Source organism: Mixophyes fleayi, chromosome 9, assembly GCF_038048845.1.
Source record: "Mixophyes fleayi isolate aMixFle1 chromosome 9, aMixFle1.hap1, whole genome shotgun sequence".
NCBI lineage: Eukaryota > Metazoa > Chordata > Amphibia > Anura > Limnodynastidae > Mixophyes > Mixophyes fleayi.
Genome location: NC_134410.1, coordinates 105,138,553 through 105,163,683, shown reverse-complemented (window position 1 = coordinate 105,163,683; position 25,131 = coordinate 105,138,553). Strand labels below are relative to the sequence as shown.

Sequence of the window (25,131 nt, the reverse complement as noted above, 5' to 3'; positions counted from 1 at the left end):
GAACATACTGGATGCTTTTGCATGTAGCACACAAATACTGGCCAACTTTATTTTCACACTGCAAATTAGGGTTGTGCTAAATTTATCTCCCTGAAATGCATCATGGTTTACAAAGGTGCAAAATTGCATCTTCTAGATGGATTTACCCCTCACACTAAATAAGGCCCAAAATTAGTCACGGAAAAAAGATATTTAAAACACACTTTTACATGTTTTAATTATCACTTGAGCTCAAGAAACTCTTGGGATATCCCTTTAAATAAAATTAATATACATTAGAATCAGGGCCTGATTAGCCAACAGACTGACCAGACTGCAGCCTGGGACGCTGGGTCGGGAGGGGCGCAGCGCTGGTTAAGTAAAAAAAAAACGATTCAACTCGCCAGCCCCCCCGTAAATCCTACCTTAATCCTCCAATAAGCAGGTGGCAGCTAACAGCTAATCAGAAGCTGTCAGCTGCCGTCAGTGCGGGCGCGGTGCGCTGTTTAGTGTGGTCACATGAGATGTTAACATCTCACGTGACAACACTAAGCAGACAGATCGCGCCCGCACTGCTAGAAGGAAAAAGCACCGGAGCGTCGCACAGGACAGAAAGGACCAGTCCGCCAGTCCACAAGGTAAGTTAATATAAATAAATATAAATAAATAAATTAAGATGATGATGATAAGTTAAAGTCAAAAGCAGGCTGCCGGGGCATCATTATTATTAATTCTACAAGGGGGGGGGATAGGCTGTAGGGACATCGTTATTATTAATAATGTGGGGGGGATAAGGGGGGGTTAATTAGCTGACTGACAGGTGTTGGTAGATGTCAGTATATGACTATAAATCATTTTCATATATTTTATTGCCTATATGTGCCTGTACTAAGGGTAGTTTTATTTCGTCATAATGGAGTGTTGTGTTTGAATCATTCAGGGTTAGTTCAAATTTTGCATTATAATACATATTTTGCACAATTTCAATACGGGACCCCAAGGTCCCAGAAGCCAACTGACAACAACGCTTCAAGAACAAACAAGAGAGAACATAAGGTAGTCTACGCTGCAAGACCAGGTAAGAGAGAATGACACCATTTGTCTATCTTTGAATGTGTCATTTTACTGTAGTGACATTTTAATGTGTTTGCAGAGATTCATTAAGGAAAGTAAGTAAAAAAAATTAGTAAGTTTTCTACTGGACAAAACCATGTTACAATGCAAGGGATGCATATTAGTTTATTATTTTGCACATAAGTTAAATACTGGCTATTATTTCATGTAGCACACTAATGCTTGTTAGCTTTATGTTTACACAGCAATTTAAAGTTGATCTAGGACATGCCCTACCCCAACTATAAACCTGTCCCTACATTTTAATTTACATCCCCCTCCAATACAACATGGTTCTGCCCATGTGCAACCTTACAATTTTTCATGTTTTGGGGGATTTTCGTTCCTGAATCAGGTCCTTGTGTTTCTATGTATTAATTAATATTTTACAATTTTGTGCATATATATATATATATATTTATATACACACACACACATATATATACACACACATGTATATACACACACACACACATATATATATACACACACATGTATATACACACACACACATATATATACACACACATATATATATACACGCACACATATATATACACACACACACATATATATACACACACATATATATACACACACATGTATATACACACACACACAGTGGTGAAGTGGGCTGATAGGCTGTGGTATTCCCTATCTCCACTATCTCCATATCTCCACTTCTACTGCCTTAATTGTAAAACTGTTCTAAGTTTCCACTTTGAACAGATAAATATAATAATAAAGGTATTGGTTGGGGCGGGAGGCGCGCGTTCGCTGCAGGCAGGGGGGGGGGGGCGGCAATCGGTGTGTTAGCCTGGGGCGGCTGGAATCTTTAATCAGGCCCTGATTAGAATGCATTTCAAAGACAAATTACATCTCCTCACTATAAATTTTCTGTCACTAACTAACCAAAACCTGATGCAAGAGATTTATTGTAGGAAATACTAAGCTTTAAGTAATGCAAAGTACGTACTAAAGGTAGTTATGATTTCATAGGTAGTTCTAACACTGCTGGAATTTTAGATGCTATAACAGCCTTAATTAAGAGACCGTAATCGTAATTTCTGAAAATGCAAAAATGTGGATCCACAGCACAACTGACGTGTTGTGTCATCATGCTTCTTGTGTGCAACTACATCTCCTCGTTATGGGAAGTGAGTAGATTTGCACATCGACATAGCAGGGCTTACAACGTGATTATTTCCATCTTCTCATGGAAGGAGCTGGGTGAATTGTGTAATTTTTTGCTAAATGCAGACTTGGTGCAGTCATACTCTTGCATTGCACACACATGCAATAGCCAGAATACTAGTTGTGAGACAAGATCATTAAATGAGCTTGTAGGAGTGGAGACTTGCTTTTTAACGGATGCTCTGGAGGTGCTAGTTATCGGTTCTCTACAGGGGCTGGCAAATTTACCCCAGGCAGCTAGACTCAGCTTAGCAGTCTATTAGGAACATTTTAAAGATAAAAAAAACAAGTAACCCAGTCCAAGATAGCCCATTATTGGACCAAGCTGGTGGGGCAGATGTCTCCCCTGCCCCCCAGCCCAGTCAGCCCTTTGGTCGTATACCTAATATGGATCTTTCTGCACCAACCATCCATACAGTGTGTAGGAAATCAAATTGTTGATGTCCACGCTTACTGATTTTCTAATCCCATTCAAATCATCATCATCATCATTTATTTATATAGCGCCACTAATTCTGCAGCACTGTACAAAGAACTGAACTCACATTAGTCCCTGCCCCATTGGAGCTTACAGTCTAAATTCTCTAACACACACACACACACACACACACACACACACACACACACACACACACAGAGAGAGAGAAAGACTAGGGTCAATTTTTATAGCAGCCAATTAATCTACCAGTATGTTTTTGAAGTGTGGGAGGAAACCGGAGCACCCGGAGGAAACACACGCAAACACAGGGAGGACAAACAAACTCCACACAGATAAGGCCATGGTGGGGAATCAAACTCATAACCCCAATGCTGTGCGGCAGAAGTGCTAACCACTAGGCCACTGTGCTGCCCTAAATACACAAATTAAGTAAAATCCATAGTTGCCTATTATCCCAGGATGTCCGGGAGACTCCCCAATTTTTGAGAGCTCACCCGTACTCCCGGGAGAGCAGGGCAACCTCCTGAATCCTGCCTGCTTCGTTGGTGAAGTGGGTGGGGTTGGGGCTACCCATGTCACCCTGGCCCTGCACCCTGCTCTCATTGGCCTAAATTGATATTATATAGTAGGGACGTGGCCTAATGACGTGATAAGCTTGGCAACGTCCAACCTGTGGATCATGCCGGAATACAAGTGACCCAGCATGGTGATAACGATGGAGGAGCTGACTGAGTGTCTGCAGAGAGCATTGCTGAGGCAAAAAGGAGAGCAGGCATGCCTGGCAGCAGAAATCAGAAGAAATGCACTGTTGTGAGTACCAGCAGCAAGTACACTTCACACACGACTCTCGGGAGGAGGAAGAAGAAGGCTTTGAAGAGTAGTCTCACATTATGCTGGAATTTAGTGGGAAGGATTAGAAGAACCTGCTGGTTACTGGATTTCAGGTGATCAACGCACTTGAAAAGATTACAGACAAGGATACCCTAGTCTGCAGGAGCCAGAGATCGGGGGATGGGAGACACTGGATACAGTGGATGAATGGCTGAGGAATGTAGAGGAGATGATCCCTGAAGAAGAAGGTACAACTGAGAAGACCCTCGCCTGCAACATGCTTCAACCATGAGCATGTGAATAAGCCAGCCCGGTGGTACCTGAGAATATAGGCCCGAGTGGAAATATCTGCTGAAGAGGTACTTAAAAGAGAAAAGTTTATCTGGTGAGTGCAGCTGGTGTGTGCTGGATGTGGACACCCTCCAAAGAGGAGACAAGAGCTACAGGATAGGTGCCCGACTACTGTGAGGTTTTGGCATGTGCCACGGAAGAGACTCTCTGAGTACCTACTATTGGTGGGAAAGGTGACGGTCTGAATTGGGATCTGTATGGGACGGCACTACCAAAGAGGTTCGGGCAGGTGCCTTTTGGGATATATCTTTAAGCGAACCTTGGACTCAGCAGTTGGGAAGGATAAGTTAATTGTGGGGACCACAACGGAAAAAGGAGGTGGAAATATAATGCAGTATCCCCAGAGCAGTCACAGCGAATCTGAACAGATAATCTGTCAGCCAATCAATGGCCAGGATGATGAGCGAATTGAGGCTCATCACCAGCCCTGTGATGGTCTGAGTAGATCAGGTGGAGACACAAGAAGCAGAAAGGCGCCAGACGGCGAGAAGGTGGGATCTTCTTCAATTATGAGAAGCAGACTGATGGTGCAGACTGAAAAGGGCAGAGCCTCTTCCATCAAGTGAAGCGTTGAAGAGGAGAAGAGGCCCCGTCAGCTGGAAGCACTGGAAAAATTGGAAGTAGTAGGGTTAAGATCTGTTTCCTGCACGGAGCAGGTAAGTATGATTTCTATTTTTTTTTTTTATGACACCACTTTTGACCTCAAGGCCTGTAGAGATATTTTCGGACACTAGGCCCGGGGAGCAATTAGTTGGGCACAAGGCCTGTGGCTATTAGGGTACTTAGTCCTAATTCATACTTTTTCCTTGTACGCAGTTATTCAGGCTTTGAAGCCTGTGCAGCATATTACTAGGCTTAGATTCAGGTGGGGACAGTTATACTTAGAGCCCATGCCCACCTTTTACAGAAACTAATGGGGACAACTTAGGTAGTAAGCCTGCTACCTTATCATCACTAGACACCAGGGATTGTGCCTCCTACTGTTAAGTCCTATTTGAAGATACGTGCATATCAACTTAGACCCCATTGTTACTGCAATATTCCTGTCAAATTGGCCACATCTAAGAAAAAGGGACATGCACCCTGTAGTCCAATTGTACTGTGTTGGACTGTTCTGTATGTATTGTCTGTTTATTGCTGTGTGCTGCTGTTTTCCCCATCCACTCCATGGTATATTACAGCAAGTAGGGTCTGGTCAGGGATATTGCTCTACACCTAGTCTGCTGCCGTGTTACACATAGACCCAGTGCAGTTGCTAGAGCCATGTTGTAACTAGACTATAGTGGGTGGGATACACTAACAGGAGATTAGGACCAGTCAGCCAAGTGGGGAGAATTTGTTCTGTTTGCCTCCACAGACACTGAGAAGATGAATACACAACAGTCAAAGAAACAGGATGTTTCAGGTTAGTGGTTCCTGTCTTTGCTGTTTGTTTGTCCTTGTGTATTTCTTCCTTGTTTCCAGTTGAGCGATGCTGATCAGTGGTTCTGTATAGGGAGACCTGAGTATGGTGGGGAATCCCTAGAAGGACAATTGATACAAGATTTCAAGGAAAATTGATACATCCTTATGTGGAGCCTCTTTGCAGAAGTACCAGTGGCTGCATCCTAATCAGGAAGGATCTGTGCATGTTGATTTCTCTTCCCCAGACCCGTTGCCCTACCAGTGTAGGATGGAAAAATAACTGAATAGGTTTGAAATGGGTGCAGAGTTTTTTTCACACACGCCAATACAGCATTTATATAGTAGATATATATATATATATACACATACAGTATCAATAGTGAATGTGTTATTACATTCGTGGCTGGAAAATACAGATAAATATTTCTGAAAAGGATTAAAACTCCGGAGGTAACATAACTAAGACTGTGAACATAGACATCCATGGGAGATTTCCATTCCTGTCTGGAATCCGTTGCTGGAACGGTATAGTTAGATATCTAATCCTAAATCTAATCATGTGTTCAACTAATACGAATTTAGGTAAAGAAGAATATAGATTAGATGAATATGAGGAAGGCGGATGTGTTGTTAGTTTTTTGGAGGATACAGTCTCCTAGTACAGCTGCGTTAATTGATTGGCAATTTATATTAAATCATTTGATCTAACAATGATCCCAGCGCCATAGTCTTTCAGCTCATTTTCAGTTTAATATACAAATCGAAATTCTGCATTATTACCTCTAACTATGATATTAAAAATCTATCTAAATGTTAAGATTTTAGATTAAGGTGCTCATCAATTAGTTTGAATTGAAAATGATTATTCATACAGAAATATTAGTTGTACAATTTGAATAGATCGAGTCCTGCTCACAATCAGGGTGAATTAATCCGATTCCTTAAAAGTAACATAAAGTTCTGCTGTGTGAAATTATTTGCCTGTAGAGAATAATTGTTGAGGTTCACGAATAGGTTGGATCGCGGTCACTAAGCACTTGATGATATCAATTTACAAAAGGTAACTCCTTATTTAGTAACAACTTATTTTTAAATAATTTAAAACATTCTTAAATTAACAGAGTCCAGTAATATAACAAAAAGAAACAACTGGTCGGCTTCAAACCATCAATCGTTTTATTGTAAAGATACTGACGGCTAAACCCATTGCTGCATATTATAATTGGATGTGGCTTAAGTTTATTAAAGAATAGCAAAACTAAATAAAATAAATTAAGAAAAATGTTAAATAAACAACATTCTAGTTAGAATATATTAATCCGATGAGGATTAATGTCTAGGGAAGTGAAGCGCAAACCTGTTTTAATTTAAAATCGTAGTAAGATAAACACAGGAGTTGAGGGAATAATGGGTAATTGGGAAAACAGGAATAAAATATATTTTCCCCATATTTAAGTAATGGAAAGGACACAACAGCTTCAATACAATTCTAGTGACATCACGGCACTGCCACTGCACATCCTCGTGGGTGGGGCGTGGGCGGGGCATGGGCGGGGCGGTGTTTCTACACCATAATAATAGGGCATTGTGACGTAGGCGGTGACAGGAGGCCTCCCTTACCTATAAAAGACACAGCCACTGAGACTGCCACTCATTGGTCCTCTCACGGACAGGCGATAGACTTGAGCTAGAGTATTACAGCAGTCCTCCCCTAGGGACTGTGTGACCCTCCAGTTTACACCCTTATCGGGTACCAGAGACTTGCGCGTGTATACAATGTCGGACAGAGATGAAGGACTCCGGTCACTGTTTAGACATGCTCCCTTCTTCGAGACCATCGAAGTGGTCATTGAACCACTTACGGGGGGGAGCTTTTACATCTATGTCTCCCCATTTGAGACAGTGGCCGGAGTGAAAGCCAGAATCGAGACCATGGAAGGCATCCCCAGATATAATCAACATCTAATCTGGAGCGATGTGGAGCTGAGGGACCTCTGTTGCCTCAATGAATACAGGATCACCAATGGTTCCATCCTGAAGCTGGTGGTGGCCATGAGGGGTGGTCCACTGAGGCAACGGAGAGTTAACATCCAAGTGCCACGTAAGACATCCGAAGTGGCCCCCTCAGCTAAGGTGGTGGTGCCCAGAGAGAGGGAGACTTCCTCATCAGAGTCTCTGAGTGGTGGTTCCGCCCATGAGGCTTCAACATCTGACCACCGTCTCAGAGATGACTCCATCTCTCTGGATACCAACAAGAAGACACCACCACCACCCATGGTTTCACGGCCACCCTTGGCTCCACGGCCGCCCACGGTTCCACGGCCGCCCACGATCCCACGGCCGCCCACTGCAGCTCCATCATGTTACCGTGGGAGGAGTTACAGAGTGCTTCCTGACATTGTGCAGACCATCAAGCCTCCCGGTAATCTGCATGGCACAGAGCCTTCCCACAGTCCACTCCCGGTACTCCCCCCGATTAATGGCCAACAGAGAGACCAGTGTAAGACCAATCATGGTCTCGGGGAGAGAATGAGTGGCTGTGGGAAGAGCAGGGTGGGCGCTGCTCCCTTATTCCCCCCCATAACATCTGTGGGGACTGAGAAGAGACCATCTAAGCGGTGCCACTTGTGCGGCAGAAAGACCGGGTTGGCCAGCAGCTTCCAGTGCAGATGTGGGGATAATTTCTGCACCAAACATCGCCTACCAGAATCCCACAGCTGTCCATATGATTTTAAAGTGGCTGGAAGAACATCTCAGCCCAAGCTGCCAAAAATCTAATTGGACAGACTGCACTGGACAGACTGCACTGGGCACACCACCGCCCTGCAATGATCTAGGAAGCATTCTGTATCAGTGGTGGCTTCTACATCTGGCCAACATCTCCGATAATGTCATCTCTCTGAACACAAGCAAGATGACAACAAGACCAACCATGGTTTCAACTCCACCCATGGTTCCACGGCCACCCAAGGTTCCACGGCCAGCCATGGCTTCACCATCATGCTACCTTGACAGGAGTTACACAGTGCTTCTCAACATTAAACAGACCTGAAAAATTTCCAGGAATGTACAAAGCACAGAGCCGTCCTACAGTGCACTCCCGAAACTGCCCCCGATTAATGACCTGAAGAAAGACCAGTGTGACTGATCATGGTCTCGGGGAGAGAATGAGACTTAGTGGCTGTGGGGAGAACAGAGTGGGCGCTGCTCCCTTATTCTCCCCTATAACATCTAATGTGGGGACTTAGAAGAAAAGATCAAACTTCTGCCAGTTCTGCGTGAGGAAATCTGCTGACATCAAGCTTCCAGTGCAGATGTGGGGATAACTTCTGCACCCAACATCACCCCTCAGAATTCTACAACTGTGGCCATATGATTATAAAGTGGCTGAAAGGACAACTGAGCCCAAACTTCCAAAGAACTAACTGGACAGACTACATTGGGCACACCCCCGGCCTACACAGATCTATGAAGAATTCTGTATGATATATCAGTGGTGGTTCCACCCATGAGGATGACATCGGGGCTTACACATCTGACCAACGTATCAGAGATCTCTCCATCTCTGAACACAAGATGACGCCACGACAACAAGATTCCAGTGTAAATGTGGTTAAAAGATTTGCATCAAAACCTAATTTGTATCAATAAATAATGTGGATTTCAATAGAAAAATGACTTGTGTTTGTATTCATACTAATTTATTCTTTTTTAGTATTTGGTATTCTGACATTCTCTATATTCTGTGAAGTAATACTGCATTTGTTATTATGTATCTCGCTGACCTTCAATATATAAACATTCTAGAAAATAAAGAAGTAATGTGGATAAAACAAAGAAGTCTAGTGACAATTATAAATCTAGGCTCATCATTGGTCAAAGCTTTGTCCTCAGGTAACATCCATTGGACTTCTCAGACCTTTCAGTCTCATCACCAGGTAAAGTGGACCCAGACATTCCAACATTTTAGTGTGTGTGCAGAAAGGGGGGCAGAGTGTGTGCAGAGGGGGGGTGGGGCACTGTGTGTGCAGACACCGGGGGCAGAGTGTGTGCAGGCACGGGGACAGAGTGTGTGCAGACAGGGGGGGGGGCAGTGTGTGTGCAGACAGGGGGGCAGTGTGTGTGCAGATACAGGGGGCAGAGTGTGTGCAGATACAGGGGGCAGAGTTTGTGCAGACATTGGAGGGCAGAGTGTGTGCAGACACGGGGGGGCAGAGTGTGTGCAGACACGGAGGCAGAGTGTGTGCAGACACGGGGGCTGAGTGTGTGCAGACATGGGGGACAGTGTGTGTGCAGAATGGAGGACAGAGTGTGTGTGCAGACATGGGGGGGCAGTTTGTGTGTTCTAGGGGGACAGTGTGCTAATAGACGGACAGAGTGTATGTTTGTTTGAAGAGGGACAGAGTGCAGAAAGGCGGACAATGTGTGTTTTGAGGGGGACAGTGTGCACGGGAGTCATGAATTGGCTGCTGCGGTGTGATGAAATGGTTGAGGGCTCATGAATTGGCCGCTAGTGGGGGGGTATGATCCATGCATTGTGTGGTGTTCATGAGGATGCTCTCTAAAGAGCCTAATCATTAAGGGTTTGTAATCTTTGCACAATTTCAAAACAGGACCACAACTTTCCAGAAGACAGCTAAAGGACAACAAAGCTGCAATAACAGTAAGAACAGGTAAGAGAAAAAGTCTAAATTTGTTTGCTGGAAAATACTCCTGAATTTTCCTTTAATGATTTTTTTTTTGGGGGGGGGGGGGAGGGGGGGGGGGCGCTACGAGTGTATTACCCTAGGGGGGCCAGAACTCTTAATCAGGCCCTGAGATTTTCATACATGTTTTTGAACATTAATTATTTATACAGAAACATAAGTTGCATCATTTGATTAGCGAAGTCCTGTTCGGAGTCAGGTTGAATTAATTCCTTTCCTTCAAATTAACATAAAGGTCTGGTGTGTGGAATTATGTGTCTGTAGGATGCAATTGTGGGTTTATAAATAGATTTATTCAGCGGACTTTTCAGCATCTGGGTTTAGTGTAGAACGAAATGCCGAATCACTGTCATTAAACACATGATGACCTGAATTCACAAATGGTAACTTGTTAATTAGTCACTTATTTTAATTTAAGTTACTTAAAAATTAGGTAAACAGAGTCAAACAAAATGAAAAAACTTGTCCACCTCAAATGATCAATAGTTTTATTATAAAGACACTGACGGATAAACCCATTGGTGCATTCTATAATTGGATATGGCTAAGGTTATTAAAGAATAGTATATAAAAAAACAATGTATAAAATTATATTAAATTAAATCACAAAAATTTAAGTAGGGCGCTATGTAATAGAAATAGTCTAATATAAATTTGAAATGAGTAAGAGCATTGGCTGCCTCAACGGGCTCTGTAATCACCTAGAATAATTCCTTATACAAGGAGAAAATTTAGAGGCGCTCACTGACTGCTGATGAGTCAGTGAGATCCTCTAAATCTCCTCCTTGTATTAAATAATAGAAAAATAAAAATAAAATTAATTAAGGAGAATGTAAATGAAAAAAAAAAAAGGAAAAATAACCTAAAAAGGTGTAAAATGCATTCACAGAATGAGAATTAACGTCTAGAGAGGTGAAGAGTTCATTAAAACACTGAGTGCCAACATGTTTAATTGTATATAGTAAGAATAAGTTTACATGAATATGAGATGGTAAATAGCAGGATACTCCATTCATTCAGACAAGTGAGTGGCAATCACAGCAAGAAACATGTATATTTGAGAAACCATCATCTCATACTTCAACGTTATGTGACCTTTAGAAAATTGTTGCAATAAAAAGTCAATTATAGAAATAGATTGTATCATGTTTCAAATGTAATTAATTTCCATGTACAGTTCCAGGTTTTAAAGACATATTCCTGCTAATGAAAGAATACACACAAAGTTTCCGCACTAAACTCACACAAACCGCAGCTGCAAGAACAAGGGGTGATTGCTATAATAAACACAAGGAAAATAGAGCAGCGCTGAAATGTGGTTACTGTGGAGTTTAAAAATCAATTAAACGATGGCCGGATACATGAAAAGCCAAACCAGGAGCAGCTACAATAAACAACCATTTATTTAGGTAAAATAGCAAAAAAAAACAACTTAAAACAAAATTGCCTTAATTACAATCAATAAAATGCAGATATAATAATATTATTTAGACCATCAACACCACATAATCAAATGATGTAGAATGAAACCATGATCAAGTTCTTGCAGATTTGAGATAAAACATACTCATTCCGGTCTCAATAGGGAAAAGAACAGTCCACACACTTAGGAGTAGTAGTATAATTCTCCTTAGAATGTTCAGTCAAACTTAATTAAAGTCAGATCTTCCTGATAATGTCCCTGTTGTTTCATTCTGAGCAACTGCTCAGTATAGCTATTTTTATTCTATATGTTAATTTCTTACTATCTGTCCTTATTGTCTGGGATTTGTACGTTAATGTTTGTTGAAGATGAATGTTTAAAATGTAGAAAATGGCATTTTATCCGTCTAGGAAACCTGCTATGCTGGAAGGGCGGCGGTCAGTACAGTATGTGTAGACACCACAACCAAATCATACCACAACCACACCATCATAGGTCATCCCACCTCACAGCACACTCATGATCGCTGATTGGCCGCTTCCAGTGCCAGATTTCACCTGTAAGCCCCAATGGGGCAGGAACTGATGTGAGTGAGTTCTCTGTAGAGCGCTGCGGAATCAGTGGCACTATATAAATAAACGGTGATGGGAAATTATGCTGGGCCAGTTATAGGTGACCATCCCGGCGGAGGGTCCTATACATCCACTGCTGAAACGTTGTATAGACGTGTCCCTATTGTTTAATTCTGACTAACTGCTCAGTATAGGTATTTTTATTCTATATATTAAATTCTTACTATCTGTCTGGGATTTATACGTTAATGCAGGGTTTCCCAAACCCAGTCCTCAGGGCTCCCTAACAGTGTAGGTTTTCCGGATCACATGTGACATAATTAGGACCACCTGTGAATCTGTTACAATGTATCAGTCAGTAATGAATACACCTGTGCTCCAGCAAGGAGATATGGAAAACCTGCACTGTTGGGGAGCCCTGAGGACTGGGTTTGGGAAACCCTGCGTTAATGTTTGTTGAAAGTGAATATTTAAAGTACAGAAAGTGACATTTTCTCCTGTCTAGATCCCTTGCTGTGCAGGTGGTTGTAGAGCATGAACTCCCCCGGGGAAGTTTCTTCAGTGTTTGCAGGTTTTTATTAAACAGAACCTGAGTTGTGTTTGCTGACAGTAATAACAGATGTCCCGGTTTATATCTCCTACTGCGATTGTCGTTATATATTGCACAAATTGTCTTATCACACGAGAGGTGTTGGTCGCTGATTAGTCGCAGCCAGATGTGTTACCTGGGACTGTAGGGCGGGGCTGGCTGCTGGCAGGTGCTATGTACGCTGACATCCAGCTCCATACACTACAGGCGGCTGTGTGGACATTGGTTGTATCGGCATCATGTACCGTCTGGTCTTGTGCGTCTGTGTCCTAGGCATGGGGCGAGCAGGTAATGTGTGACTGCAGACACCCGCCGGGTGTTACACTGATAGACGCTAGTTTAGGAAGGTGCCCAAGTAGTTGGCTGAGGGGTGATATCAGTCCCCGGTGTCCTGTACTCATAATCTGTATCTGATGGGTCCTAAGTCCCCTCCACTACTTCCTGCCTATGGCTCTGCAGCTGCAGCTTTAGCCCAGCAAAGCATGCTGGGACTTGTAGTACCACCACAAGTTACTAAAGCTTGGGGTAATGACATCTTTTTTGTCTAGAAAAGGAGTAATATAATTTATTTATTTTTGTTCAGCTGGTGCTCCGCCGCCTGTCACACAGAAGACCTACCCTGTATCTCCACGTACAGCTCTATGTATGGACCTGACTCCCGGAGACCTTGATGTTAACTGTACTGTTATCAACCAAAGCAGCCGATTTTACTGTAGATTAAAGAACGGTAATCTTACAAAATTGTATGAAAAAGAGGCTGAGATCAGTGGGAACTGTGTGATCCCGAACAATGTTCTGTTATCCGGATCTTGCAAGGTGACCAGAATCAATGACGAGGGGAACAGAACTAAAATGAATTACACCATAGAAGGTCAGAGTCATCTATTCTAAGGAATTTCATAAACTGTGCGCAGTATTCTGTTATCCTGGGAAACTTTTTTGACTCTATATTTATTTATATATATAATGGATATATGTGTGTGTGCTTAAAGGATTTATTTTTATCAACAGTATTACTTATAGCGTGTACATATTGGACCTCATTTAGAGTCGGACGCAAAGTCCGTTTAAGAAGTGTAGGAGTGGGAGTGTGCCGCAGCTTGGTAGGGTATTACGAGTGGCAAGAAACCCCATTTGCGTCCCACTCTTAATACCCTATCGAGCTGCGAGCAGTTCCTGCAGCTAGCTAACTGCTTACGCCACCTAATTCCTGCCGCACAGCTTTAGCCCTGTTTTGACGTGTGTTGCGTCTGCGCCTCACTGCGACTAGGATGTATTTACATGGTCACGCCTTCGCAAATCCGTGTTGCTCCCATTCTCTGGTAGTGAGTCGTAAGCTGTCGCAAGTGTTAATTGCGTCCAAGATGCAGGCGGATTTGGGGCTTTCTGCACAAGCGTGGTAGTGGTTTTTGGTTAGATGCGCCTAAAACGGACTTTGCGTCCGACTCTAAATGAGGTCCAATATGCATATTTAATCATTCACATCCCTCCCTGCTCCACAACTACAGCACCATTCCCTACAAGTTTATTTGTGTATAAATATATATATTTATATCACCGTTTCCAAGTGGGCATTTGAGAACAAAGAAAAAATGAAATAATATTTATATATATATATATATATATATATATATATATTAGAATATTATTTACAATTTTTTCAACCAAAGGTCACAAAGTAAGTAACATCACAAAGTATATTTGAGACAAAAGAACAATACTTACAATTTCCACTTCCTAATTGCATGACAACATACAGACATGTGATCTAACTCGAAAGGGAAAGCATGGAGGGGGGGCAGGAAGACTGAGCATAAACAGGGAAGGTGGGATTGGGAACGGAGTAGGTGGGCCAGGTAAAGGATATAGGGTCAGAAAGTTGGGGGAGGGAACAGTATGAGCCTGGAGACAATATGGTAACTTGTAGCTCAGTCTGGAGAAGTTGTTTAGTGTTTCCGAGGAACTAATATCCATTCGTTATCCATCTCTAAGGGGGTCAGGAATGAGGTAGAAAGTAAGATTTATAGGTGGGAGTATCTGTGAACCAAAAGGCGGAGAATTTGGGAAATTTCTCTACCTCCGTAAGGTGACGTTATCCATGGACAGTAATAATCTATACTGCCAAACTGTTCCTTAATAGCAGGCGGTGAGGGGGATTTTCAGTGCACCCATCGGAATGAGTGCCATAGCGGTATTATTTAAATTTGAGGAGGGATTTCTTGTAATTAGAGAGGGTGAAGTAGGAAGAGAAAGAAGCCAAAATTGTGGATCTACTGCCACCTCTGTCCCTGTTATCTCCCTTGAAATACAAAAAACTTTTTGCCTATATGAAGTGAGTTTGGGACAATCTCACCACATACGGAAAACAGTCCCCGTAGCCGAATTGCATCTCCAGCGGGTGAGAATTCCTATAGTCATAGAAAAACTCCAATATACAGCACATGGCTAAATGTATTCTGAGTGCAAAACAATAACAAGTGGTGAAACTATGGCTACGTGCTCCCCTTATTTTTTTCTCATTATCCCTATAATATCCAAATTAAAAAAAAAAACATGAATCCTACCGATATGCTACCAAACAGAAAATAATATTCTGAATTTCAGTTGGCTAGGCTCAGTTAATTCTGTTGAAAGTGACTTGTAGAGAAAATATGAAAACATGTCGGAGAAACATGGTCCTGTGGGGGTTAATGAGTGTAAGTGTTTGTCTTCAAGGTAATCGAGGGGCGTCCAATTGGCCCCTCGGACTGTAGCAGCTTCATTACTTGGGACTACTTTAGCCTAGGAATACATTGTGTGTGTAATTGTATTTATTTTCCATGTACTGTGTTGGAGCATTGTCTGTATCATTGTGAGCTGAGCTGTGTGTAGGGAGTGTGGACAAACAATGTCCTGTGTCTTTTACATATTGCCCCAATACAATACATTTTAATAATGGGAAAGTTTGTTATTTTTCCTTGAAAAACCTATTTACTTTTTTGCTTCAGCTCATTAATACCAAACCCAACAAGTAGCTTCTGTGCAGCCGCTGAGTGATGTTACAGGACTGAGCTTCTGACACTGATCCCAGGACGTGTCTCTACCTTCTGACTGTTATGTGACAGATGACAGGGGGGACTATATGATTGTATGGAGGATCCTACATAGTGCAATCAGATGGTGACTTAATTCTTGTAAAATGTAATCTGTATTTTTAGTAATGTGTTTTTCTCTCCATCCTTCTGTTCTCTGTGCAGTGATAATGCCAACCCCACCTGTCATCATTACTACACCGTCTACCACAATCCCGGTATCTGCAGGAACCACAGCTCCTGCTCCTACAAGTAAGTACATTAATGGGCTACACACCTGCATTGCATGTAATTGTCAGGTACAATGGGTGTATTTGGATGTTATATTCCTGGTTCCTCTGAGCTGTATTAGGATGACATCCTCTTTATGGTTATAATTCTTAAAATATCAAAGCTTTCAGATGTCTCAAACTCTACTCCTGATGTAATGTTAATATAACAAGTACTCCAAAAAAACCAAACAAAGGTTTAGATTACTAAAAACTATCTACACACAGATCCCATCATTCAAACCTTTTAGTTGTTATCTAAATGTCTGCATCTTGTTTAGTGTGTGGGTCACACAAGAGCAATTACTATTAAATACAACTGGAAAACTTGTCTACAGTCGTCCAAATTTCTGTCAAAGTTTGGAAAAAAAAGAAATATAAAACGCCATCTGGTAAAACTTGCAGGAAGGTATAAGTAAAGAAGTGAATCCTCAGATGGTGACCAACCCCCTTATTTTACATTTTGTTGACCGTTCAGCCTAGAATAGTGGAATCAGTGCGGTACTGTGTAGATAATGAGATGTAATTGATGGTAGATTATATGAAATCTGACCGACGGTTCTCCATGGCCGGGGTACAGACCTCTGCTTATATCCCATCTCTCTGCACCGTCCCCTAAATACATCTAATACTAACGTATGACATATATGATGTGATTTATCCCACCTGCTCCCACTACATCAGATCTATACTAGTAACCTATTTTTCTGTATTAAGATCTTTGTGCTGAACTTATTGTTCTTAGGGAGCAGCAGGACGGGTATAATTGTTGCTGGTTGCTTGTTCCTGGGCCTGGTCCAGATTCTGGTCATGTTCCAGATGTACCATTCCTGTTACTTCAGAAGACTGCTCACAAAGGTGGGTATGGGTAATCACCTAGGACTAAGTAGGACTAGGTTCAGGGGGGTTATTTATGTAAATAGAGGAGATCATGTATGTAAATAGCATGTGGTGGCTGATTATGACTGGGGATAGATCCTCTAGCTGAGCATATAGATAACCACATCGCACAATAAATCTTCTAGGGCGCACATCTGCTTTACAGAACCACACAATAATAAATATATAACACATACATGAACGTATGTTCCATCTGCCTTTATAGCGGTATTGTTTCTTCTATATTCATCTTTTTACATGTCTACATGAAGCTGGGCAACTTCTGGGCAGGTATTTAATGCATGTAAACATCCCATGTAAATGGCAGGAGCACTGTGCTCAGGGCTGCCAACTCTGTAATGAAAAACAAGCCCAAACCAATACTAAAAAGCCCAAAAAAAAGCCCAACTTACAGGGGACCATCCTTTTCTATAACACTAATTTCTACACTGAATCTCCATTTACAGAATCTTTATAAACACAAGAGGACACATTTATACACTGATAGGGCAAATGAAAACGCAAATGCTGTAATTTAGGACACTGGTATGTCTATACCACATAGCCCCATGATATAACAGTATAAGCAGTCTTCTGACATGAGCAGCTTGCTGAATGGGAGGGGAGGGTGTTATATAGTGTTACCTGCTATAAGTGCAGCGATCGTGTGTCTGTCACAGCACTTATCTCAGTAGGTTGCTGTAGATCCGTCTTCCTGTGATTTATTCCTCGTCCTCTTCTGACTCAGCCCACCCACAAAGCGCCACTTCATTGGAGGAATTCGCTGCACAACCCGCCCACAAAAAAAACCCTGAATGCACCAATCACAAAATGGTAACAGAGGGAAAAAAAACCCCAAAAAACGATTATGCAGCCTGAACGTGGAGAACATGTCCAAGCCCAAAAACAAGCTACCCGAGGCAGTGAAAAAAACACTGCAACTTCACAAAAAAAGAAGCCCAATTCTGCTTGTTATAAGCGGCATGGGCAACTATGGTGCACGCTCACTGTGCTCCTGAGACCATGTGACATCGTCACACTGTAAGGCTGCTGGTTTCAGCTCAGAATGCTGATTGGCTCCAAAAGATCACATGGGATGAGTATCGTGGGGGGAATTCAAGGCATCTGTGAGACATTTCATGGTGGAGATTTGAATAAAAACACTGAGAAGAACAAGTTATAGTATAATCAGGAACGCTGCTACCTGGGATCCGGAGGGTGGAGGTTTCCCTGACGTCTGCATCACTTAAGCCACCAATCCCCTCCCACTACTAATGCCAGCTGCCCACTCCTGGTAACTGCCCATGTGACCGCACCACTGTGTGTATGTAATGGGGTTGACAGATGTCCAAATGTCCCCTCACTTTACTGATTAATTTAAACCATACATTGGGCTGTGTAAGGGATCCTTGAACAGTGGCAGGAAGTTGGACTGTGCTTCCATTATTTTTGTAGTGACTGGATGTCAGTGATTGTTGCAGTCTTGCACTGAATGTCATTGCATGATAGAAATATTTATTTTATTTACTTTTTCTGTTTTACTGCAAAACACAGACGAGCCAAGACAGAAACCGTGACCCTGGAGACCCCTCCCCATTCATCACAACATCTGTGTATTTCCGGTTTCTATTCAGTGGGGATCTGGAATACATACTTCTGTGGCCTTATCAGTGAACAATGTGAGATAAGATGTTACTGGACTGAAGTGTTGCGCTTTTTAAAAACCTAAAAAAAAGTCCCTTTTTTATTGGCATTAAGGAAAGGTTGCTTAAGCTATATTTATGTACACATAAAGAGACATTTTAAGGGATGTATGATCCCTTAAAATGATGTATGTGTAAATATTTTAATGGAGGAACATTATCTGTGAACCTGATCAGTACTGGAATACTGCAGAGGACATGCTAGCAGCAGCCCTGTATGTCTGTCATGTATCATGTATGTATGTCACATATGTATGTCATGTATCAGGTATTTATTTGTTGCTGCCAAACATAATTTGTTTCAATAAATAATGTGGATACCAGCAGAAAAATGACTTGTTGGTTTTGTAGTTGGTTTTGTACGAGTAATGATGCCCCTTCCCAGGCAGCCAATTGATACCATCGGCATAGGTGGTGTGCGCCCCCAAGTGGTACAGTCCGTTCAGGTTGGCATGGTGGCAGCTGGTATACCACCAGCCACCCTTGTACAGGAGTTTGCATAGGTGTCATTGTCTTGGTCCTTTGTAGAGAACTTCGTATTGTTCAAGTCTGACATGGAATCCCCTATAAAACAACACAAACCATAGGAGATATGGGATACTTTTCTCAAACCACCAGCAAAGGGTTAAAGGAGGCATTGCACCCTCAGATGACTTTAATTATTGACTCGCATGCACCCCCTTGCGACTTTTACTAACTTTTACTTTATTGTTCTGACTTCCTTGTGTTTATCAGCAGTGTCTTTATTTTTATGACCCTTGACATGACACCCTGGATACAGTTGCACACAGCGAGCCCACGTTACGTTCTTGCGGTCAGTGACAGAAAGAATATAGTGTCTGAATATAGGCATGATGGCACAAACGAAGGAGAAATGGTTTAGCCTCTATATTTTGTGGCTTTTTTACAGTTGGCGTATTTGCGCTCCTAACAAGCGTAGGAAAAGACGCACATAAAATGCAATTAAATTCAGACGCCTCCACATCTGTTATTTTTCCATGTCAAAGTCTGATGGGAATCGTAGTTTCTTGCAGTAGTCCTAATGGAAGTGTCAAACAATGCAAACAGATGGCCGCAACTTGATATAATATGTCTGCAACGCTAATGATTTAAATACTATCAGCTGGAGGGGTCAATACACGATCAGCCAATCAGAAACCGCTAGATATCACTGTAACGGTTGGCTTCAGGTATAGTTGTATTATTACAACTTTCTTTATGTCACATAATGCAGATATTCTCCTATAGCAGTTTATAGAAATTCGCCAAACCGTATCTCACCTGCGTCGCCCTCCTTGTATTCTCCAAGTAATAACTGGTATTTCTCGGTCTCATCCATGATTTTGAAGTGCGCGTACTTGGCAAACGTCTTTTTGTTTTCAAAGTCTTGTAGATCAATGCGCAGTTCCCACGTGCCTTTATGGGCAAGAAAAAGCTAGATTAAAAAATAGCGTGAGAGCTCCCCACGTACTTTAGAGATCCTATCAAGAATATGAAACCTTGGCTTCATTTTTAGTAGCAATCCCTACCCTGGCGGGCCATGGATGTGACTGAAAGGACCCAGATATTCTTTTAACGTTGTGAGAATTGAGACGTTGAGGTGTCAGTGAGATTGTTACATGGAGCAGAACCCATTGATAAGGAGAGTTTGTTTTAGTATGTAGACCTATCTCTTATTACCTGATGAAGTTATTTTATGGATATTATCGTTCCCCAGCCAAAATTCATTCATACGGCTTCCAAACCCTCTCTTGTAAGCGTCCCAGTCACGGAAGAAATCCACCGACCCGTCCCAGCGCCGCTGGAAGACATACAGGAAGGAGAGAAGAGATATTTATAGACCACCTGCTCAGTGTGCTAGGTATTGGTGTAGTGATCTGATTACGTGAAGGCACACTCTACAACAATTTTGTATCCCCACATAAGAAATAAGTACCGTTTAATTAATGTCTAAAGGAACATGGCCTGTTGTTTAGGTAGGCCGAGGTGCTTGTTCCCTGTCTGTATTTGCACAGTGCAAACACTAGAAGGTGCAAAAATGGTCTTGGGGCTCCGGTCTTCAGGTCCTCTCCAAAAGAGGAAGGGTTCCTTTATACCCTGATCCCAGGAGAGCAAGGCCATACCTCCCAGCATTTAGGATCACAAAATCGTGACAAAATAGACCAGCCCCCATTTTACCTAAACTACACCCACAAATGCGCATATTTGGATAAAGCTCCACCTACTTTTGGTTACGCCCCATCCCTTTTGCAGCTCACGAATCGGGATGTACCACCAATATCGGGACTGTTGGGAGGTATACGTTTACCCAGGGGTTGGCTGAAAATTTTCCCCTCCTGGAAACCTATTGGCCACACCGATCCGGCTAGACTTAGGGAGAAGAACTCATTAGGTACAGACCCGCAGCCCAATGATTTCTTGAAGAATAGCATGAAAAATAGGAAATGTACACACTTAAAGTTAATATTAAATAAACAAGTACATCCACAGAGAGTCTGCAGCTGGAATAGAGGGGGGTAAATGTATCAAGCTGCGAGTTTCCAGCGGGTTTGAAAAGTGGAGATGTTGCCTATATCAACCAATCAGATCTTGGCTGTCTTCTTGTAGAATGTACTAAATAAATGATGACTAGAATCTGATTGTTTGCAATAGGCAACATCTCCACTTAGCAAAACTCGCAGTTTGGTAAGTGTGTTAGGGAATTTAGACTGTAAGCTCCAATGGGACAGGGACTGATGTGAGTGAGTTCTCTGTACAGGGTTGCGGAATTAGTGGCGCTATATAAATAACTGATGATGATACAAAGACTTGATGAATCAAACCCTATGTTCTTGCCCTTCCAAAAGGCCAGGGCACCTGTTACTCCCGTTCTGATGATAACATTCTATGAAAAGTAAATGTCATCTGTAAATTCTGTCTGTCCAAATTCCCAGGACTTACAATCCATCCTCCATCGTCAGTGTCCATATCACACAGGACCTTCATGGACTGGCTGCCATCCGGGTATATGGTGTACCAGTCACTCAGCGCTGCCCCTTGGTTCTGCAGCTCCTTACAGCTCCTTGCAGCTGACAGATAAAGACCAATAAAATAATTTCAACTCCAAGAGAAACATCTAACACACGTGACCGCTGAGAGTTTATAATTATTTTGGTATTGATTAGTTGCATTGACTATTTTAGTGAGTTTAGACAATGATTACTGGGGAAATTGTGTCTGGAAAGGGTGTGTGGTTTACAGGACGGCATAATAGCACCATAACTCCCGCCCATCCCTAACAGTCCCAGTTTTTGGTGCCCAAATTACATTTTGCAACGTTTCACGAGGTCAGCAGTCATTCATTGTTTATGTGAATAATCTGCTGCGTATATTCAGCACAGCTGTTATGTATTTATTTGAAGATACAGTTTAAGTAAACTATAGCTCATCACCCTCTCCCAACATTTCTGATTGATATTTTAGGACATGCCCCTAACACAATGCACCCTAAATAGCAGTATCGGGGATAAATGTATCAAGCTGCGAGTTATCTGTGGGTTTGAAAAAGTGATGTAGCATCAGATTCAAATTATAGCTAGAATCTGGTTGCTATAGGCAACATCTCCACTTTTTAAACCCGCTCGCAGCTCGGTGCATTTACCCTCCGGCCGCAGACTCTCTGTGGATATACTGTATATATTATTGATAAGATTCACCTCACTCACCATATAATGACTCTGTCCTGCAACTTTCTCCTTTCTCTCCTATGGGATAGAAACACAAATCTATTAGATTGAATTCCAAATAACACAATGTCCGTGATACAATATGTAGGTACAGTATTAGTATTTGCCATTGGTTTTTACGTGGTTTAAATTTGTTGCATCTAGTATACGTATCCTTAAGTGTCATAAGGTACGTCTGCTCAATATAACTGAGAATAAGGTAAAAATAATCTACAAAACTAGTCTGACGGGGGATTTTTAAAACATTTAAATGCATAAGAAGTGGCTTAGCATAAACCTATTGTTAATGCATAAATAAATACTCTAGGGGGTATTTAGTAAATATGAACACAGGGGGTAATTGATAAACACTTCCCTGGGGTACATGTTAGTGTTTTATCTCAGTGGTGGAAATAAGTGTCAGTGGTTGCTGATTGATGTGAAGTTTAACTTTCTCACATTCACAGTGGAGGCCGCCATTTTTGTGGGCAAAATCAATGTTCAACCTATCAGTTCACTGGGAACGAGTCAGGTAGTTGAGGTCTGTGGCACAAAGTTTCCACCAGAGTATTGCTTTGCCAGCCAGCCCAGGAAGCCTCTGCACGGGCGTGACGCAGCATTGCTGGCTCACACATGCACAGTGGAACTGGAACTTGTCTTCCAGTTCAGCTTTCTTAAAAAAAAAAAAAAGTAAGTTAACTTATAAATAATTCCCTTGGACTCCAGTGGGTGGGGGATGTATTTAAATAATTAAAGCACCTTTTTCCCACAATTTCCCCTGCTGAGATGGCAATATCAATAAGAGGACGGTGGTGTTAGTTGTGCCAGTGCTGTCCATAGTAAATAGGTTTCCTAATGCTTTTGCGCCATCAGAAATTCATCAAAATTCTTTGCAGTGTGGTCTACTATTGACATTATTGGGAGAACTTTAGACTTTCCATTGATGAAGAATACAAGTCTCTTTGTGGCTGTCTGATAATTACAGCCTACACAAGCTGAAAGATCTTTGTAAAGGGCTTTAATGTTTTGTACCCAGAAGTAGGGGTTGGATGGCAGACTATAGCCTGGGGGACAAGCACAGCACTGTCCCATAAGTTTGAGGACCATCCTTAAAGGGTGGTTTTCGGTACAATATTTATTTATCAATACAAAAAGAGTGTTTTTAGTGTTGCTTAACGCAGCAATACTTTATTATTATAAATAATAAATTTTGAATAATAAAAATAAATTATGCAACAAAAAACAAACCTCACTTCATATTGCATTTTATTTTATATGTTCTTTCTCCCTACAGCACTTTTTTTTTTAACATACCTGGCTGATTATAATGGGATTTATTAAAATGCAAAAAGCCAGTTTACTTTAAAACCGAATGTTTTTGTCAGCAAAATGGCTTGTTTTTGTTTTGCCCTGTATACTATTAGAGGTATTCATTGTTTTATCGTTAACCTAGACCAAATAATATTAGGGGTGGTACTGGGAGGAGGAGCAGAGCACTAGGGGGTATCGGCAACTTTGCAGGAGAAATTTTAAGCAGCTATGGTTTGCAAAGGTAAGTTTGTCTTTACAAGTAGTCATTGCCGTTTTAAATTTCCCCTGCAAAGACGCCGATTTCCGTTGACTTGTAGAAATCGGAGCTTCATACATTTACCCCCATGTGTCAATCTGACATCCTGGCCCAGAGCTGGATTAAGGCTCTGGTGGGTCCGGAGCACTTTAGATAGGAGGTCCCTATGATGAAACATGGCTATCATTTTAGACAAATACACAAGCAATACTGTGTGCACGCAGTTCTGCCTTCATGAACAGTACACTGTGAAGCGGGACATACCTCCCAACTGTCCTTGTAGTCAAATCAAATCCTGACTAAGCGACAGTCACCCAAATCTGGGACTGTCCCACCAGATTCAGGACAGTTGGCAGATTATCCTGCTCTCTCCTACCTGTTCTTGTCACTTTCACCACTTCTGGATGCTGATTTCTTTAGCTCATTTGCTGATTTTCTGGATCCTGGAATGTTGGATGCCTTATTTGGGAAAAAAATGGGTATGCAAAATTAAGAAAATTCCAACCAGTCCTGGGGGTAAATGTATCAAGCTGAGAGTTTCTCGGCGGGTTTAAAAAACCTGTCACGGCCTCAAGCGATAGCAGGTCTTTACAAAGCGAATCCTAGGGTCTGCACAGTTTAGCGCTACACCAACAGGGCGCGGAGTCTAACGAGCAGACGGTGTTCGCCAGGAACTGCCGCAAGGCAGTATGGTCTTAGCTGCGCCTTGCTCGCAGGTCGCGGCCCCTGCTAGAGTACTGCGCGAGGCCCTCTTGGGAAGTTTGGAACCCAGCAGGTATTAGATTAGAATGTCAGCCTTGCAGACGAGTAGTAGCAGGTACGTGAGTAGAGTGTCAGCTTTGCAGACTAGTAGAATAGATGGTTGGTACCTGAATGGAGTGTCAGCTTTGCAGATGAGTAGCAGGTACGTGAGTAGAGTGTCAGCTTTGCAGACTAGTAGAATAGATGGTTGGTATCTGAACGGAGTGTCAGCTTTGCAGACGAGTATAGTAGCAGGTACGTGAGTAGAGTGTCAGCTTTGCAGACTAGTAGAATAGATGGTTGGTACCTGAACGGAGTGTCAGCTTTGCAGATGAGTAGCAGGTACGTGAATAGAGTGTCAGTTTTGCAGACTAGTAGAATAGATGGTTGGTATCTGAACGGAGTGTCAGCTTTGCAGACGAGTATAGTAGCAGGTACGTGAGTAGAGTGTCAGCTTTGCAGACTAGTAGAATAGATGGTTGGTACCTGAACGGAGTGTCAGCTTTGCAGACGAGTAGCAGGTACGTGAGTAGAGTGTCAGCTTTGCAGACTAGTGGAATAGATGGTTGGTACCTGAACGGAGTGTCAGCTTTGCA

General features: G+C 42.2%; 1 protein-coding gene across 1 annotated transcript in view; it reads right to left on the bottom strand.

Annotated features, from left to right (window-relative positions):
• WDR38 (WD repeat domain 38) overlaps positions 1-22,263 on the bottom strand; it is a 176,913-nt gene extending 154,650 nt beyond the window's left edge. Inside the window, exons 1-3 of the mRNA XM_075184772.1 lie at positions 22,228-22,263; positions 21,464-21,591; positions 19,805-19,939 (exon numbers count right to left, since the gene is read on the bottom strand). Coding sequence (XP_075040873.1) covers positions 19,805-19,939; positions 21,464-21,508 — 180 coding nt within the window. The 5' untranslated portion in view covers positions 21,509-21,591; positions 22,228-22,263. The remainder of the gene's footprint in view (positions 1-19,804; positions 19,940-21,463; positions 21,592-22,227) is intronic.
• Between the last annotated feature and the right edge of the window lie 2,868 nt (positions 22,264-25,131).